Genomic DNA, 19,314 nt, shown 5'->3' with positions numbered 1-19,314 from the left:
AATGTTTTCCTTTTGGCTTCCTGCTTTTCCTGCTCTCTCTCTGCTCCTTGTTCCTTGCCTTCGTTCGCATTATCCCCCAGCTTTTCTCTACTTTTCCCGGCTTTACTCTCTGGTCTATTCTGGTCTGGCCCCGACCACAGTTCTCTGTATCTTTTATCGGAATTCCAATTGCGGACTACGCGTGGCATTTTTTTTGTCATTTTGTTTTTATACCCGATACTCAAAAGAGTAAAGGGGTATATTAGATTAATGCTCATAGACTATAAGAGCTAGAGCAACGACATTTTGTATCCAAACTTCTATAATCTGTCACTATTACACGTATATTTCAAAATTTCGCCCCACCCCCTTACGCCCCCGCAAAGGACGAAAATCAGTGGCAACAATAACAATATTGAAGATACGGGAAAATTAAAAACGCACAATCATAGAAAATGACCATATCTATCAGATTGCCGAATCTATCAGTCGAATCTAAGAAATCAGTCGCTACGCAGCGCCCGACGACACGCTCAGACTGATTTGCTGTCTCTCTCGCACGCACTCTTTGTCGTGTCGTGCAATGTTAGGGCCGTCTTGTGGAGGAGAGCCATACTGACAAAGTATCGGGTATAAATGTAGAGTTGCGGTCGCCGCAGCAACTCACAACGTTCCGCCTCGCTTAATATTGATTTATCGGTATTGCGCATTGTGCACTAAGTTAACCGCAATATTTGACCTGTCCCCATGCGCTCCGGGTGGAGCAACTGCCTCCCGAGTCCCCAAAACGGGACTAGCCCTCTTGGCTAATGCTATTTATCTTACTGTGCGTAGAGCCAACTCTGTCTCTGTCCCTGGCTATGGGCTCTGTCTGGGTGCCTGCTTTGGTGGCGTTATCAATCAATGGAAATCGATTTGTTGAGCACAATCAACGAGGGGGCGGCACCAGGCCCAGTACCAGCACCAGAACCAACACCCAGCACTCACACAAACAGAACCCCCTGCACTTGGGCATGCCGCGCACAACCCTCTTAACACTTAAGTAGGCAGCATTCTCCTGATACTCATCCCCATACCCATCCTTGTCTCGTCTCGTCCTCGTCCCCGTTCATTGAACTTTATCTACCTATATGTATCCCTCCCCCCCACAGGGGGGTGTCTTTGTCAGATAATTTTGGGGGTGGCTCTGTCTGTATAGCCCGGAACGCGATGTCACTTTGTCAGCATGTTTGGGGGCTCTAAAAATAAAAGTTTTTGCCTGCGCAGCTTAGCCCTAGCTGAAACTAATTTGCCAAGCAACAAACTGATACCGAAGCGGAAACGGAAACTAAAGCTAGAGCTCAACCTTCAACCTTCCACTGGCTACAACTCTGACTCATCGATGACGTTGTGTGTGGACTCTGTCAATCAGCGAAACCTCACCCAATCCCAGGGATAAAGCCCGGACCAACCACTTGACTCCGATTCTGACTCAGACATAGTCCCATTCCCAGTCCCAGTCTCAGTCCCTTTGCCATTCCCATTCTACCCGAAAAGCATAATTGAGCCGCGATGTCCCAATGTTGTTGCCGACTTAGCGCTAAACGTTTTGTGGTCCAAGTCCCCACCTATGGGCCCCATTCCTGTCACTCCTGCCATACACAGCACAGCCCGCACACACACGAAATGAGCGCCAACTGTTGCTACATGGGGGTGGAGGCATATGTGATGTGGCTGGGGCTGCGTTGGCCTTGGCAGAGCGGAGCGGGGTGGTTGGGTGTCGACCACCTTAATGACCATAATCCCAGCTCATAAAGTATGCAACGGGTCGCTGGAACAGTCAGTGGCATGTTCGGCCTGTGGAAGGGGAAAAAACGTGGACACGGACATGGGTCTTAAGTTATTAAGCGCATTTAGTGGTAGATTGGAAAATACTTACCCAAATTGAGTTGCTGTTGGCTGGCTCTCAAAACGGACCCCAGCCATATGGAAATCATGATCTGGGGAGTGGCGCAGACCAGACCTCCGTCTAATGAAGCTTCACAGCTCGGGCTCGGGCTCGGGCTCGGGCTCGGGCCAGCTCATCTTTCTTTCTGGCTGGCCCTGCCTTATCCGCACAGTTGACACTCTTAGCCTAATTTGTCTTCGCCTTCAGTGGCAGTGGCAGTCGCAATCGCAGGCCAAGTCCCAGTCACAGTTGCAGTCCCAGTTCTAGTTCCACGCCCAGCCACTTGGCAACTGCAGGCAAGTGCCTTCAGCTGCATAAATCTTGCAAATCCAAACTTATCAGAACGTCTGCAACGCTGGCAGGCTCTGGCTCTGGCTCTGGCTCTGGCTCTATCCTGACCAGAAGGGAACTGCCAGCCAACTGGGGAAGTGGCAACAATTTCGGCTGCTGCCTCAGGGGCTGCCTCTTGCTTATGCGGCGAGTGTTGCAATGCTCATATATCTTGCTGCCTCCTCCGCCAACGTCTTTATTCCACTGAAATTGGAGAAAACCCTTGTCCCTCTTCGGGGTCGAAACATTGAATACCCTTGCGGTTCCCTTAGTACTTCGATATTGGAAATACATTTGGGATATATGCAGATATATATTATATTATATTATCTTCTCAGTTTCCAATCTTGGTGTTTGGCTGTGATATATGGCAGGAGCTCGTCTTACAGTTCATTGCAACTACATCGTACATCGTGGGACCAAAGCTGGGATTGGCCAAGGGGTAAACTAGTGCTGGGACTCCATAACTCCAACTTGGAGTGGAGTGGGATCGGGAGAGGAGCTCCTCTGTGCATTGTTGTGCATATACAATGTGTTGGCCCCGTTCTGGCCACTTCCTCCTCACACTTGCCTGATGGCGGATGGCGGATGGCGGATGGCTGATGGTGGTGGCGCTGGTGGCGGTGACGTTGACATTTTGAGTGTCATTTTGTTGGCTTGGCTTTCCCCGGTTCCACTCCGCTCCGTTCCGCTTCGTTCCGCTCCCTTCTGTTCCACTGCTGCTGCTGCCACGATCCGTCTTGGCCAGTTTTCGTGGAGTTTATATAGCTCGGGTTTTCGGTTTTGGGTTTTGGGCTTTGAGCTGGCTTGGCACGCACTCTCCACTGCCGCCGCCTACGATGGCGCTCGCTGCCACATTTTGTGGCAAGCGGAAACACATTACATAGTCGGCAGCTTGACAACAGTCGCAGCAGCAGCAGCTCCTCGACAAGAACAACAGCGTGTGGGCATGGAATGGAATTGAATGGAAAAGGATGGTGGAGCGCCTGGCGACAACAGCCGGAAACGGAAATAGAATAAAGTGGCTTTCTGGCTGATGTGTCGCTCGCTCCAAGACTCGACTCCAGTCATGCCACACACCACACGCCACATGGCACACCAGCCTACGCCCAGTCCCAGGGCCAAGACGAGGATGAAGACGAAGGCAGGACGCTTTCTTGAGGCTACCCCTTGGGCGGGCCAACAATTTATACCAATTGTCGGCGTCGTCGCCAACATTTCATTAACTTTGACTTATGGTCCATGTCCATGCTTGACCTCCTGGTTAATTACCCGGCCACCACTCGAGCAGAGGGCCACGGAGATGGCGATGGAGTGACTAGCAGAGTGGAGTGCCGCCATTAGGGGCCTGTCCATCAGCTGGCACCAGAAGAGGCCCCGAAGAGCAGGGAACACACGGCCCTGTTGACTCTGCTGAAAGCCAATAAACTGGGTCACCAAAAAGAACAGAAACAGTAGCTCTAAAAAGCAGCGACTGCGATTATTGCAGATTAGAGGCGAAAGATCCTTTTGTTGACAGTGTGCACTGTGCACTCCTGTCTCCACTCCTTTGAGCACTCTATTGTAATGTCTTAATCTACTCGTTGAAAGTCCAGTCAACTGCCATCCGACCTCCTTTAATTCCTTCAATATGTATCTGGTGAGACTGAAGAGAGGCAACCGTTTTTCCTCGGATTACCACTTCATTTGGAAGCCAGCAATCAAAATTGAATGTTTCCGAATCAAGCCTGACCTTCAATGAGACCATAAAAGCTTTGAAGGGTAGGTTTTCAAGAAAATCGATTTCAAGCACGAGTATTTCTATTCCTGCGAAAGATACAGCTTAACCCCACTCATTGGAATTCCCCAATAAACTCTATCCGGGTGGCAAAACATTCCCAAGGCTCGCATTAACCCAGCCCCAGTCGCAGCAACAAAATGTTAATACGAAACGTTTTATTGCCCAAAGAGGAAACCAGCAGCGATGTACTGGTAGCAACTGAAAGTGGAACTACTTGGAATTTTGGTTTGGTATGGTTTGGTATGGCGGTGTGGCGGTGTGGCGGTGTTGGGGAGGTTGCCACAATTTGCAATGGGGCCATGACAAAAGGGGTGTGTGGTCTTTCGGCTGGGGGGAGGGGCGTGTGACTGTTGTAAATTTCCGTTTTTTTGCTATTTTTGGAGCAACTTGTTTTATATTTGGTTTGTGCCACGGGAAAAATCGTTATAGAAAGTTATGGAACGAGAGGGAGAGCGAAAGCACAACAATCAGAGCGAATATGGAGATGGAAAACCAGTGAAAAAAAAAAGGAAGAAGACAAAGACACGAACAAGGAGAGGCAGAAGAAGAAGAAACACGCAGAGACGTGACTGGAATAGCATTCCAATAATTGAAGGCTGCGACGACAGCCAAAGAAGGCGAATTAAAGCCAACATGAAGTATGGCAGCCATTCGTTTCTTTCCGCAGTCCACAGTGCCCCCCATAACCAAGCTCCTTCCACCCCCCCCCCCCCCCCACCCCCTTCTCCCAGCTAATATAACGTATGTGTGTCAGAGGTGTGGGGGGGGGGCAGAGTGAGGGCCTTCAAAACACATTAGTCCGAAGCCCGCTTCGTCCCGCTCTCGCACTTGAGTGGCGGCTGAGTAGAGAAGTTTATGGATTGCATGCGCTTTAGTTGAGTTCTCCGAGGCTGCAGCTGCAACCCCACTGATAATGGACTGACAGTGAGCCAACCACCCACCCACCCAGCCGCCCACTCTCCCTGTCTCACTCTCACGTTGTGCTAAAACTTTCATCGCTATCAGTTTAAATGCTGAAAGCTCAAAGAGGCATTATGCCCGCTTGGCTGCGAATGGATGGAGCTACGGCTATCCCCTGCCATAGCAGGGGGGACACCGACACCGACACTCCCCCTCTGGCAGGTTGAATGTATCCAATTTTAAATATGCATTAAGCCAATGAAAACTTGTGCCATAAAACCCGCTCAGCACGCACCGAGATGTGTCAGAGCCGGACCCGAATCCGGGGCTGGAGATGCCAAGGGACTGGGGAATGGCAATAGGATTCGGGTTTTAGTTTGAGTTTCAGCTTGAGCTTGGAGGGATGCCCGTTCGGAGCGTGCATTCCAGGTGAGAGCCAAAACACTTAATCGTCACTCACATTCACACACAGACAGACACACAGACAGACAAAGACACGAAACATGGACCAAATAATATTAGCATCATGTTGGACGCTAACTTTTACGATCCATTTAGGAACAGAAGGGAATGCTTGCTTGGGTTCAAGAACGAGAACGAACGAATGGTATACCCTGGGTACACCTCTCACAGCAGTATTTAAGCCATAATTTCCTTGGAAATCCATCTGTTCAATCAATAAAGCTCTCCTATTTGTCAAAAACTTGTAATCTGCGATATGAATGGATGGATAGATTACCAGAAAGGACTGGAATCTGTGTACCCACTGAAGGCGTTTAAAGGCGAAAAAAAGAAAAGAAAAGAATTGAAAAGAATTGGTATGCTTAAGCCGCTTAAAGCTGTTCCTGGATGGATTCCATTTGGGGACGGCATGAAATACTCAATCGATTAAAGGCGGCTCAAGTCGTATCTCCCTCAGGCCGTTGGTGGTTCTCCACTCCGGAGATGAATGGAGTTGAGGACACCTCACCTGCTGTCAGTTGTAATTTATGCTGAACTGATTTCATTAATGCATCCTTAGGCCCGCAAGCAACACATTTCTCCTGGCTGGGACTGTGACTGTGACACCCATTGAACCAACACCCAAACCCAAAACCCAATCCAATCCAATTCAATTCAATCCCCTCCCCCTAACCATCACACCTTTACCTGGCACGAGTTTGTCAGTCAGTCAGTCAGTCAATCAGTTAGTCAAAAGCAGTTCTGCCAGTCACTCAACCCTCGAGTGTGTGTACGAGCCATATAACAAATTTGATTTGTATGTGTTTATTTGGGGGTGGTCCCAACAGTTCTGACACCTGCAAAATTTTCGCGGAATCCTTCCAGAAACGAGGTCTCTTCTGATGGCAGGACCTTCCAGTTTTCCACACACTTTACTCTCTTTTAGTAGTGGCTTTGGGATTGTTGCCTCAGCCCTCCATAGCCTTTCAGTTCTTGACATAATCCCTACCCAGATAACTTATCATACATCTACCCTTTGGACGATCCCTAGCTCAAGGCCCTACTAATGTCAGATCCTAAAAATTTCGGCTTTATTTTCGCGCTCACTCTCAATATAATTTTCTGGTAGGGAGAATGAGAAATCAACACACAAATTTGCATGTCTTTTGGGCTTCCTTCTGCCTGGAAATCTGTATTTCTGTGTTTCGTACGTTTTCTTGCTTTTATTCCCAATCTGAATGAAGGAAGGATTCGCAAGGCTCAAGGCCCTACTAATGTCAGATCCTAAAAATTTCGGTTTTATTTTCGCGCTCACTCTCAATATAATTTTCTGGTAGGGAGAATGAGAAATCAACACACAAATTTGCATGTCTTTTGGGCTTCCTTCTGCCTGGAAATCTGTATTTCTGTGTTTCGTACGTTTTCTTGCTTTTATTCCCAATCTGAATGAAGGAAGGATTGGCAATGATCGAGAGCATTGAAGAGGCATGAGTACAACTGTGACTACTGGGGATTCATCTAGGGCTCTGGGTGAGCCTTTCACATGTTCCCTCTCTCAAGTCTTTTCATTGCAAACTCTCTCTTTCACCTCACCCTCAGCGTTTTTCCTTAATATCCTTTCTTTGGACAACTTTGGTGGCACACCCCGTGGGGGGAGGGGGGGCTGGCGGTGATGTCGCTTTGTTGGTGTTGTTTGTCATGTTTGTTTTCGCCTCGTTTGCCATCTTCGTCCTCATCTCCTGCCCCACACCCCCTTCCATTAGAGCACTCTCTCTCACTATTTTGCGTGTCGCCATTTTCATTTGGCAAACATTACAATTCTACCGTTATTGCTGTTGCCGTTGGCATTCTCGTTGTTATTGTCAACCAACGTTACTACTCGCCCACGTCATCATCATCATAGTCCGCATTCTCGTTCTCATTTTCATCCTTATTTTCATCCTCATTCTCATCCTGCTGATGGTGGGAACGGTGGGAAGGCACAACCGCACAAACATCTTAGTCACTTTCACTTTTCATTACACTTTTCGCTTTCGTTTCGCTCTCTCTCTCTCTCTCTCTCTGTCTATCCCGTTTGGCTTTCTTTTATCGTTGTGTGCTTCTGTCATGCGGTGCTTAGCATGACGTTCTCCATCCATTGTTAGTGCTAAAATTCACGAGGCCATTGCCTTTCTTTCGATACCCTTTCCCTCTTTGTATCATGGGAACTACAGCTTCGGCTTCAACGATTAAAATTTCAGTAATCGATTGGTTCGATTGGATCGATTGGTTCGATTGATCTTCTAAATACTCTCTGGGTAGCTGGGTCTAAGAGACGTCTCTACCAGAGAGAGAGAGAAGAAAGAGCTGTGCATTCTCAGATCCTATCTAGATCAGGGCCTCGCCTGCTTCTCCCCTGAGAGTTATCGATAGCAATGCACTCTTCCTCCAAATATTTCGATATGAAGAACAACGATGGATCGCAAAATATTGCAGTTTATTCTGCAGCCATTTGTTGATGACTTTTTTGTAGTCAAAACTGCAATCACCAACTGATTAAGTGCCATGTCACACTCTCCCATCAAGTGCTCTCTCTCCTCTCACCCAAAGACCCTCTGTCGATCTGTGCTCTTAGCCATAATTGAAATAATTCTTCAACGGTGCTCACCGTGAAAGCGAAAACTGCTGCCTCAATTGAAGAGCTGCGGAATATTAACTAAAGTTCGGGCGCTCAAAATTATCCCATAGAAATGAATGATGATGGAAGTTGGATTGCGATGGTGCTGGGGGGGGAGGGAGTGCTGAGCATTCAGTGGCCAGACAGAGCAACAATCCTCTTACGTCCCGCTCTATCAGACCATTGTCCATCTCTTCATGAATTGCATAACGTGGAAAAACATCAGAAATAAGGGGAAAACAATTTGGGTTGAGATAAATTGCATGTTTCGTTTACGTGGCCCGCTGCACATGCAATTGCCAGGAAGTCAGACCACTCCCCCACACTAGGCACATGGTCCGGTCTAGACCACCGTCGCGTGCCTTGGGGCAGCTTTCGCTCTTGTTCTCTTCCTGCCCCCTGCCCCCTGCCCACTGCCCCCTGCCTGCCCCGTTAGTTGTTTTGCATAATTAATGCCATCATAGGCAGAGGTAATTGCATCTAACCCATTGCCCACGTCGTTGTCCTGCCGCAATGTGGCCATAATGACGGTATCAGCCCTAAGACCGCATTAGACCAGCACCGCCCGCCTCCCCCTTTTGCTGCCCAACGCAAGCAAACCAATGCCCACCCATGCCCCAACGCCCAATCTACGGCCAGTGGCGTCGACGTTGCGTCAACATCAGGTGCAAACTGTGGGCCCTGACACTGCCAATTGATTTTGATTTTGCGTCTGATTCATTGCTGGGGCAGAGGGTGCACAGGGAGGGGGGGGGAGCCAGAGGCGAGAGCGAGCCGTGGATGCACAGGTTGAAATTAATTTTAAATATTTAAAGAGTTGCCAGCCCGGGCAGCGTTTAAGCAGACATTAAGTTAATAAAACTCCAAGGACGCGCACCTTCGCCACCCATCCGGCCAAATGCATATGCGAGTACTGAGAGTCATAGGGAGTCGTACCCGTAGTCGTACCCGTAGTCGTAGTCGTAGTCCTCATGCTGTTAACTTAATTATGCAGCTGCCAGCTCTAGGACCAGGATGTGTCCATATATGTGGTGGTGTGGCTTTATGGCTGTGTGCGTGCCATCGTTACGCCAGGAAAGAGAATTTATGAAATTTTTATGACTCTCACTTGACATTGCTGGCAGACAACGAAGACATCAGACCTGGGTGCGAGTATGTCCTGAAAGTATAATCCCGCTGACAAACACCTTCCCAGAGAAAGGCTGGTGTCGACGCACTGGCCTGCAAATCAAAGGAATGGCAATCGCAATCCTTTCACTGGCTGTCAGAGTGAGCTTAAGCGAAGCGAAGCCTGGGCATCAAACTTCAAGGCCTTGGCCCAGCCAAAAATACCCAACATGACAGGACAGGATCCATTCTATGCTCCAGCAAGGCAGGATAGGACAGAACAGGACAGGACAGGACAAGACTAAAGACCAAAAACATCAGCTCCCCCAAACAGAGAGGAGCAAAGACAGGAAAAGGAACAGACTAGCAATGGGAACTGGAACTGGGACTGGGACTGGGAGTGGGACTGGGACTGGGACTGGGTTCAGAACAGCAAACGGATTTGAGGCGACAGATTGATGTTGATGCGAAGAGCAGCTACAAAGATGGATGAAGTGGCAGATAGATGGCTGTGCTTGTGGCACCCACCGCTCCCATCTGCCCCCCCCCCCATCTGCCACCCATCTGCACACCCATAAATGTCAAGCAATGAAAATGTTTGCCCAGATAGCCGTGCTCGTGTCGGGAGCCGTAAAGAAAATGTTGCTCCATTTTGCTGTCGGTGCTGCTGTTATACCTTGTTAGCTCTTGTGTAGATTTTGGCCGTGCCTGCTCGCTGCCTCTCGCTCTCTGAGGCCCCGCCAGCTCCCCTCCATCAGCTGGCTCCATCTTAATGCCAAGCGAAGCGTACGCCGCACACGAACGCTCCTCCTGCCCCATCCGTTTTGTGGCATTCCAGAAAACGAAAACATATTTTCCATGCGAGTGCACAAAGCGTTGCGGGGCGCACAGCCACGCTCACATACGGATATCTCCATCTCTGCTGGATAGAGTTCTGCTCACTTTTGGGATAACCATCCCCCCCCCCCTCCCCTTCCCACACACACACACACACACACACACACACACACATCACACACACAGACCCCAGACCCGCTGAATGTGTGTGCCTTGTGGGTATTTTCTATGGTTTTTTGTTGTACTTTGGTACTTTTTCCACTCTGCACTGTTGTTGCTGTTAATCCTTTTCGAAATTTTTAGTTTGATTGTTGGGAAAATATTTTAAGCCCCAGGCACAACACATATTACACACCGCACGCATTAGCATAACGCTGGCTATGGGAAAGGAAAACTCGCAAGGGCCTAGGCCGAGACGGTGACGGCGACGGCGACGGCGACGGTAGCGGAGAAGGTGTGTGGGGCGTACAGAATAGAATGAAATGGAGATGGAGCGGGTGAGCCCTAAGGGGGAATGTGCTTTGGAGCGCTGCTCTAGCTTTAAAAGGATTTCAAGAGAGGCTCGTTTGGGTGAAACCACCAGCGTTTTTCCTATTTACTAATGATATCCTCATGCGATCCAAGTATGTTATTTATTCTGCATTTGAATAAGGTTCTAGATAAGTTTCCCCCCAACAACTTTTTTCGATGTTTTGGTAAGCTTCAGCATCAGTTAAATGCTTTAGGAGCTAACAGCTTTATTTGATTAGGGTGCCAGTTGGGATCCACTTATAGTCCACAAACATTCCAAAGCGCTTTTCGATATTTTAATAATCTTCAGACACATTCTTTCTTTTAAATTGCAACTTGGGATACACCTAAAATACAAATACGGTCCACGCTATTACTCTTAAATGAAACATACTTCCTCATCGGTGAAATGCTCTAGGAGCTAACAAGTTATTTCGTTTGCGAGCTATCTCAAGATCCACATATAGTCCACATGCCATCGACCACTCTATTCGGTACTTTAATAATCTTCAGACACATGTCTGTTAGATTGCTAGTTGGGATCCTCCTAAAGTCCACATAAAACCCACGAATTTATTTACAATCCACATACCTTCATCGGTGAAATTCTCTAGGAGCTAAAAAGTTGATTTACTTTTTAAACAATCTTAAGATCCACTAATAGTCCACATGCAATCGACCACTTTATTCGACCATATTTCTGTTAGACTGCAACTTGGGATCCACTTGCAGTCCACACACATACTTTCCACGCTCTTATTCCTAATTCAAATACACTTCATCCTCAGTGAAATGCTCTAAGAGCGAATACTTTTAATAGAAATACTTGTATCTTGCTCCCATGATTCCAGCAGCGCCCCCTCCACCCACTAAGCAAACTTTAATGAAGTTCCACACCTTGAAAACACCCAAAGTGAAACTGTTCTTAATTAGCCTGCCCAGACAGCGAAAAAAAAAAAGAACTGTCTTGCGAATGCAAATTAAGCCCGATAAATGCCTGGCCATAGCAATTGCGCACTGACAATCGAGCAAACCGTCAGCAATCGCTCTCAATGACATTGATTGGCTGCCCCTGCCCGCACCCCCGCCCGCACCCCTGCCCGCGCCTCTGCCACTGTTCTGGTGCTCGTGCTTCGCATTCCGTTTTGGTCAGGACAATTAAATATTTGCCTGTCTTATATCTGCCATTTGTTTTTGCTCTGATCCGCTCTGTTCTGCAGCATCCCCTCCAATAAACCCCCAGACGAGACCAGGCCAGGCCAGGCAGCGGTCGCGACAGAACTCGTTACTGTCACGGCCTGTTGCCGCTCGGACATGACAAAGGTTGACATTGTGCCTGAATTTATTAAAACAACTGCCAGAAGGAGGCGTAACATGGCCTCACGACCCCAACGGACCACCCTTGACGCCCACTCCACTCCCAGTGGCTCCGTGTTCGTGCCACTGCATCCCTTTCGCTTGCTCATGGTGTTTCTCTTTTCCTCTTTCGTTACAGTTTATTGGCAACAATAATGGTCAGCACAACATTGACAACATTGGCTGCTGGACAAACAACTAGTAGCAATAATCATCATCACCACCACCATCATCACCACCAGCAGCAGCAGCAGCAGCAGCAACTGCAACAGCAGCAACAGCAGCAGCAACTGCAACAGCAGCAACAGTTGCCCTACCAGCGACTGCCGCCACACGCCACAGCTTCCACGGGGGCAGCAGGATCACTGGGAGCAACCGGCAACCAGTCCCGCAGCTTCTATGCGCTGAACGGTCTGGAGCACGACTGCGACGGCAACAGCAGCAGCAACAACTATCCACAGCAGCAGCAGTCCTCTTCTCCGCTAAACGATCAGATCAGCCTGCTCTTCCCGAAGTGCCGGCCCAAGCAGCAGCAGCAGCAGCAGCATTATCCACAGCAGCAGCAGCAGCAGCAGCAACACCAGCAGCAGCGACATGAGCTCCACACGGATGTGAATCTTAACAGGAGCAGCAGCCCCACCACTGTAGCAGCCACTGCGGCCACGGATCCCGCTGCCACGCAGACCAGCACGCCCAGCTACTACAAGAGCGTCAACATCATAACACAGTCGCCGCCGCCGCACTCGGCCTCGTCACACTCCTCGGAGTCGCTCTCCTCGGTGACGCCGCGTATATCCACAAATCCGTTCCTGTGCGCCCCACTGACACCGCCCACACCGCCGCCACCGCCGCCGCTGCACAGCTCTGCCGCACTTCCAGTCGAGGGTGAGGGTGAGGGTGAATCGGAGGGATCCAGAGACGGATCCAGAGACGGCGTTGCTGCTGGTGGAGCGGGTGCCGGAGCTGAAGAGGAAGTAGACGAGACCGTCCTGGCGGCAGGCTATCCGGCCTCCTTCTACTACCACACGGGCGAGACCAGGCGTGGCCAGAGCACCTACCCCGAGATGCCGCGCAAACGGAGCACAGGCCTGCCCACCAGCGCCAGTGCAAGCGCCATCAGCAGCAGGCAGCAATCACTGCACAACGGCGGCAGCAACGTGAACGGAACTGCCAGCAATGGCAATACTCAGAGTCAGGTGCAGAGCCAGAGCCAGAGCCAGAATCCCTTCATCAAGGAGAACTATTGGGAGACAGCTCCCATGCGAGCCAGTTCCCTGCTGCACTCTCCCACGGAGTACGCGGAGTACGCGGAGGAGCAGCAGCAGCAGCAGCAGCAGCATCAACAGCAGCAACATCTGCAAGCCTCCGCCCGGCGGGCATACCACCAACAGCGGGAGCAGATGGCCACACAGCTGTACGGCTTGGCCCAGCGACAGGCAACGCAGCAGCCGCCGGCGCACATCCTCCGGGTCGGACGGAGCCCGATCAACCGCAGCTACACGGCAACCCAGCAGCAGCAGCAGCCACAGCAGCAGCAACAGCAACAGCAGTCCGTAAACAATGCCTGTGCGGACGGACTGACCCCACTGGCCAGCCACTATCTATACGGAAGCAAGTCGTCTTTGGATCAGCACGGGGCCGGGGACTGGGAGCCGCGGGAGCAGCGCAAACTGAGGATGCGCGAGGAGCGGGAACGGGAGAGGGAGATCCTGTTGCTTGAGCAGGAGGTGCTGGCGGCACGGGAAAACCACCTGACCCACTTGACGGGGCAGCAGCATCAGCAGCAGCGCAAGCGGCATGGACACGGCGAGGACAGAGAGCGTGAGAGGGAACGCGATCATCGTCTGGTCAATGGTAGCGCAGCAGGCAATGAGGGTGTCTACGGATCGGCAGATCCCGGCGAGAGCTGGCAGCGTAAGTATTCATTGCCAATCCTTCCCAGAAATCACCAAGCACTGGGCGGTACCAATGGGTCGTCGCATCCCGCTGGAGTACTCGTATGGAGATGTAAGCCCCATTCGAAATTGCTTCCGAGTAGGCACTGAATGTGAATGGGTTCTGTCCTATACTGTCCTGTGGTTGCCGGACTCTGGCCACATTTGCCGCCTGAAGAGCCCTCAGCAGCGAGCGGTGGAGCGGTTGAGTGGTTGCCTGTGCCCGAGGCCATGCTCCGGACGATTTTAGGGGCAGCATGTGAATCGCTTCCGACTGGCTGCATAGCCAGCATTGATGTCCGGGGTCCGGGTAATTGAATTGCAAATCAAGCGTAATGAAGTGTACGGCAAACATGAACAAATGGAGCCCGACAAAGGGACGGACGGTGGTCGGGCGGCGGTGAACAAAGGCGGTAGGAAATGCTCCAAAGTGGAATTTAATTGATTGCAATTAATTGGCATGCCAAGCCGTCGGACTGATGTCTGTCCGCCCTCAGCCATTACTCATCCATTAGCATTGCCATTGCCATTACCAATTGCCAGTGGCCCTAACCTCATCCTCATTCACTTATCCACTCACCCGCTCTGTCCTTTTCAGATCTGCGTGTTACAACCGAAGCGAATGTGGCCGAGGAAAGCAGCTGCAAGCATCCCAGCAAGCTGATAGAGAAGACTCTGCCCATGCCACAGTCGCAGTCCCAGTCGCAGTCCCAATCGCAGTCCCAGTCGCAGTTGCAGCTGCAGTTGCAATCCGGCCTAAGGAGCCTTGAGGAGGCAGCCATGTACCGGGAGCACAAGCTGGATGCCTGGCAACTGGAGCGCAACTACACGCTGGCCGTGGAGTCGCGTCACGGCATTATAGGTGGGAGAGAGCCAGACAGACAACACTTGAACGACTCGCACTCTAATCACTTCTCTGTGCCCCATTTCTACTCCCCACAGAATACGAAGGCTCTCCCCGGCGCATTGGTGGCTGGGGGGCAGTGACTGCAGCAGCGGCAGCCTCGGCAGCGGACGAAAGCGAACCACCAGCCACTGCGGCAGCAGCAGCAGCACCAGCACCGCAGCAGCAGCAGCAGCAGCAGCTTCCCATGGCCGCTGTGCCACCGTTGAGCTCAACAGCCACCTCGCTGCAGAAGACGGCGGCCCGGGCAGCCCTTGCCGCACTGGCCCAGACCCAGAACCACATTCAGAACCACTCGCAGGCGCCACAACCACCGCAGCAATTGCAGGCCTATCCTGTGCGCCCGGGCTTTCCACAGGTATATGTTCCACAGATATACAGAAAATTCACTAATAACTCTGTCTCTTGTAGCGAATCCTTTCGCCGCCTCATCGCGAGCCCCGCAGCTGCTCCCCTCAGCCGCCGCAGCACGCGGCACCACAGCACCACACGAGCATGATGAGCAACCACAGCAACAACCACACGAACACCAACAAACTACAGCAGCCGGTGACCAGCAGCGACACCAATGCGGAGGACACCAGCAACGATGTGTCCGAAATTGGCACCATCTCCGACCTGACCACGCCTGAAGCGGTGGCCAACGAGGTGGCCAGCAGGTCGGCCACGCCACCAATGCACACAACACCAGCACCAGCACCAGCACCAGCACCACCGACAGCGTGCTGCTCAACAGGAGCAGGAGCAGGAGCAGGAGCAGGGGCGGGACCAGGACCTGGAGCTGGACCACTGAGCCTCCACACAAAATCATCGACCTTTGATTACCTCTACGAGTTCTCGGAGACGCGCAAGGTGCTGGAGGAGTTCTTCAAGTGCCCCTCGACCGACGAGCAGCCCATCATGGAGAACGGCAGCGATGTGGACAGCATTGTGAGTACTCCTCCCAGTTATCAGAAAACAAAGCAACTTCCTGTGGTATCTTGTGGTCTTGTGGTCGTACTTCTGGGTCTAGACCAAGTATATCCAAGTATAAGTAAACTCTGATCTCTACTTCACACGGAGATTTGCTCTCGTACTCTCCACTCCACCCCAATCTCTCGCTCCCCAAATCCCAATCAAGTTTCCCTTTAAATCATAAATCGAAAGTCGAAATTTTAAGAAGAATATGCCCCGCGTTCCGTACACATGGCGCCAGCCCGACTTTCCCGGCGACGGCAGCGACCTGGCCTGGCTGCAGCCCACCCTGCTGATCATCTGCAAAAAGGCCAATCTGGAGCAGGCCATAAAGCCCCTGCTGCGGACCCTGAAGCAACCGCTTGCGCCCCGCACAGTGGCCGCTGTCTGCGTGCATGAGACGATGCTCTCGGCATTCCAGGACGCAGTGTGCCAGGCGATGGAGATGCTGCACACCAAGGTGCAGAGCCACGACTACTATACGAGGGCACTGCGGATGATTGCTTGCCTGCAGGCGGAGACGGTGGGCATCCAGCAGTTCGACGATATCCGCTTCAGGAGCAAACTGGCCCACGGCTCGCCCGTGATCGTCTGCGGGTTCGACCAGAGCTTCTTCAGTGTGGCCCACCCCAGTACCGTGGTGACGCTGCACACCTTCCGGAACGCCTTCGAGCTGCCCCAACTGGTGGCCCGGGAGCGGCTGATCTTCGCCAGCGCCGCCGTCTGGGGCGGCAAGATGTGCGACACCTTCGAGGCGACCCTCCAGCTGCCAGCCATCTCCACGGTGTACATCAACTGCCACGAGGTGTCGCTGGCCCCCATCGAGGAGTACTTTGAGGTCCGGCTGCCGCATGTGGTGATGGCGAACCACTTTCACTACGAGGTGCTCCTCCACAACGATCGCGTTTGGGCCATTGTCTATCCGGCCGAGGTCAACTGGCAACCGTCAAATGATCCTCAAACAGAGCCATCGCAAGAGGTTCCAGGGGCCTTGAAGGGGAATGACAGTGGTCTTGTCCAGAAGATTACGTCTTGATCCTTAATCCCTAATTGTATTTTATTTAATATTATTATTATGCGAATAAATTGCGAGTCTCTTTGCAAGAACAGAAATCTGGAATATCTGGGAGATATACCATTATAGCCATGATCCTCACTCACACTGTCATCTCTCGTTCTGTTTCTGCAGGACATACAGTACGAGTTCCACAGCAACTTTGAGCGCGACGAGGAGGAGCTGGTCGAGGATGAGGAGGAGGACGATGACGTGGACGTCGACGGTGACGGTGACGACGAGGAGAACGATGAGGCAGAAGACGAGGAAGAGCACATCGCGCAAGACCAGGAGCACGACGAGGATCAGGATCACGACCAGGACCGGGACTATCGCCAGCAGCAGCAGCAAGCCCCCACCTCAGACCTGTCCAGAGACGTAGAGCGTCATGTCTACGGGGGATACACCCAGCCGCAGATGCAGCAAAGTCAGCCCATGCCCGTGGGAGTGGGCGTGGGCGTGGGCGTCTCGGGACGTAGGCCACACTACAGCAGCGGCAGCCCCCTGATGCGGGACTTTGACTTCTTCCTGGACTCTGCCAGCCGGAGCAGCGGCGAACGGGACGGTGAGCAGGATGGCCTAAACCACAACCAACTGCTGAGCACCGGAAGCGGCAGTGGGCTCGGCCAGAGCGTGGGCGTGGGCGTCGGCCCGGCTGGGGGCCACAACTACCGCTACTCGCCGGAGACCACCGACTACGACTCCAACTGTGGCGATCTGGACAGTGAGTAGAGGCTATGGGGATTGTATGAGGACATGCGGGCTAACTGGTCTCCCATTTATTGCAGGTCTTTCTGGGGAGATGAACGGAGGCGTGTCGACCTCGTGCTCGAACTACGCCAAGTACTATGCCTCCGCCATGCCCGTGCTGGAGGACGGACTCTCCTCGGGCCACACCAGCGACACCGAGAACAACAACAATAAGAACCTGCAGCAGGCCGGCGTCCAGGGGGGCCCGGGTCAGGGTCAGTGCCCCAACAGCCTGAGTGCCAGCACCAGCATCGGTGGCAGCGGCGGCATCTCCATGCTGATGGACATGAAGCGCCTATCCACCAACAACAGCCTCAACAGCATGCACAACCTGACCACCGCCTCCACCACGGACAGCAACGGCGGCCACGGCCACCTCGTCAACAGTCCCAGTCCCAGCAATGGGCTCGCCAAGCAGCCACCGCCGATGCCACAGCCCCGGGAGCTGCTCGGCCAGAGTCCCAGCCAGACCCAGAGCCACAGTCACAGCCAGAACAAAGTGTTCAAGAACATCGATCCCGACCTGGACTCGCTCTATTCGATCAGTAAGTGTGTGCCACACGTGGCAGATGGGACAGATTGGGCAGGTATCTAATTTCCCAATCTCTGACCTTTTTGTGCAGGTGTTTTCCATCGACCGGACACGGTGCAGATGACTCCGCCGCCGCCGGCTCCAGCGCCGCATCGCAAGCCCAATAGCAGTAGCGCAGCAGACGTCGATCTGCTGCAGCCGAGCAGCAAGCACACGCCCCTGGCGTCGGCCATCAGCTCAACGCTGCAGCGCAGCTCCCCCACCACGCCGTCGGGCAGTGGTGGGTTGGGGTCCGGCCCGGGTAAGCCCAGGAGTGCGGGGAGCAACGGTAGCAGCAATGGAACCGGAACCGGAAACGGCAACGGAGTGTTGGGAGGCGTACCGCCGCCGATTCCGGAAAGAAGCAGCCTGATGACGGCGCAGCGATCGCCTTCGCCGGTGATAAGCTCGCCCGTGTGGCTGTCCCGCCACCTGGACGGTGGTGTCGGCAAGGGGCTGCTCGAGTCCGGGTCGGACAACCATTCGAAGAACCACAGTGCGGACGAGGACGATGTGGACACTGACCTGGAGACGGACCGCCTGCTGGGACACCAGCGGCTGGACGACCAGGGCTACTACGACGAGAACAAGAGCTGGGACCGCAAGCCGCGCTCCTCACTGCTCTCGAAAATCTCACCCAAGCAGCAAATGCCCAGCACGAAGACGCGGAACGGCTACAACGCTCTGCTCAGCTCCACGCCGGAGCTGCTGCCGCCACCACCCATACCCCCAAAAAGCTCCTCCGGCAGCGGTGGCAAGCTGCTCGACCTCGTCGGGGGCATGGTCCAGCGCAGCATATCACGCAGCTCCTCGGAGCACAGCGAGAAATCGCCCAGCAAGATGCAGTTACAGGCCCAGCAGTCCGGGTCGACCGTAGGCGATCCTGTGGATGTGGTGGCCTCGGCCGTGGTGGCTGCCTCGGTGGCAGCGGCGGTGGCATCGGCTCCGCCCTTGGAAAGTCCCGGCAACGGCGGCGGATCCGACCGTTCCGTGAACGGAGGCGGTGGCGGCATCATCAAGCTGGAGGCGGAGAACGGCAGTCTCAACGGAGGAATCAACATCACAGCAGCAGTGGCCGGAGGAGCAGGAGCAGGAGCTGGGAGCAGTGTGGCCAATCCCGGAGCCGTGACCACCGCAGTGAATGCTGGCAGCAACAACAGCAGCGGCAGCGGCGCCGGCAGCAACAGCAACAGCGGCTGCGGCAGCGGCGAGAAAAAAGTGAAAAAGAGTAAGAGCAAAGAAGGTAAATGCGTTGGGTTTACCCTTCGTTCGATTGTTCCGCATTCTATTGTACTCTCGTATAACCAACCACTCGTATATCTGC

The 19,314-nt window shown here is 52.8% G+C and overlaps 2 protein-coding genes across 14 annotated transcripts in view; both read left to right on the top strand.

The window, feature by feature from the left end:
- LOC108164547 overlaps positions 1-19,314 on the top strand; it is an 87,272-nt gene that overhangs the window by 63,833 nt on the left and 4,125 nt on the right. For 10 of the 13 annotated variants that reach the window (XM_033389798.1, XM_017300359.2, XM_017300356.2 and 7 more), the window contains 7 exons: positions 11,963-13,737; positions 14,356-14,619; positions 14,700-15,019; positions 15,073-15,591; positions 16,805-17,393; positions 17,458-17,964; positions 18,043-19,233. In XM_033389798.1, the coding sequence (XP_033245689.1) occupies positions 11,979-13,737; positions 14,356-14,619; positions 14,700-15,019; positions 15,073-15,591; positions 16,805-17,393; positions 17,458-17,964; positions 18,043-19,233 (5,149 nt within the window). In that variant the 5' untranslated portion in view covers positions 11,963-11,978. The remainder of the gene's footprint in view (positions 1-11,962; positions 13,738-14,355; positions 14,620-14,699; positions 15,020-15,072; positions 15,592-16,804; positions 17,394-17,457; positions 17,965-18,042; positions 19,234-19,314) is intronic. The other 3 variants (XM_033389820.1, XM_033389817.1, XM_033389813.1) reach the window with 1 other exon arrangement.
- Positions 15,712-16,726, top strand: LOC108164548. The gene has a single exon (XM_017300361.2). The coding sequence runs from the start codon at positions 15,827-15,829 to the stop codon at positions 16,649-16,651; it is 825 nt and encodes a 274-aa protein (XP_017155850.1). The 5' UTR covers positions 15,712-15,826; the 3' UTR covers positions 16,652-16,726.

Source organism: Drosophila miranda, chromosome XL (assembly GCF_003369915.1).
Source record: "Drosophila miranda strain MSH22 chromosome XL, D.miranda_PacBio2.1, whole genome shotgun sequence".
NCBI classification, from domain to species: Eukaryota; Metazoa; Arthropoda; class Insecta; order Diptera; family Drosophilidae; genus Drosophila; species Drosophila miranda.
This window is presented reverse-complemented; position numbering and strand designations above follow the sequence as displayed.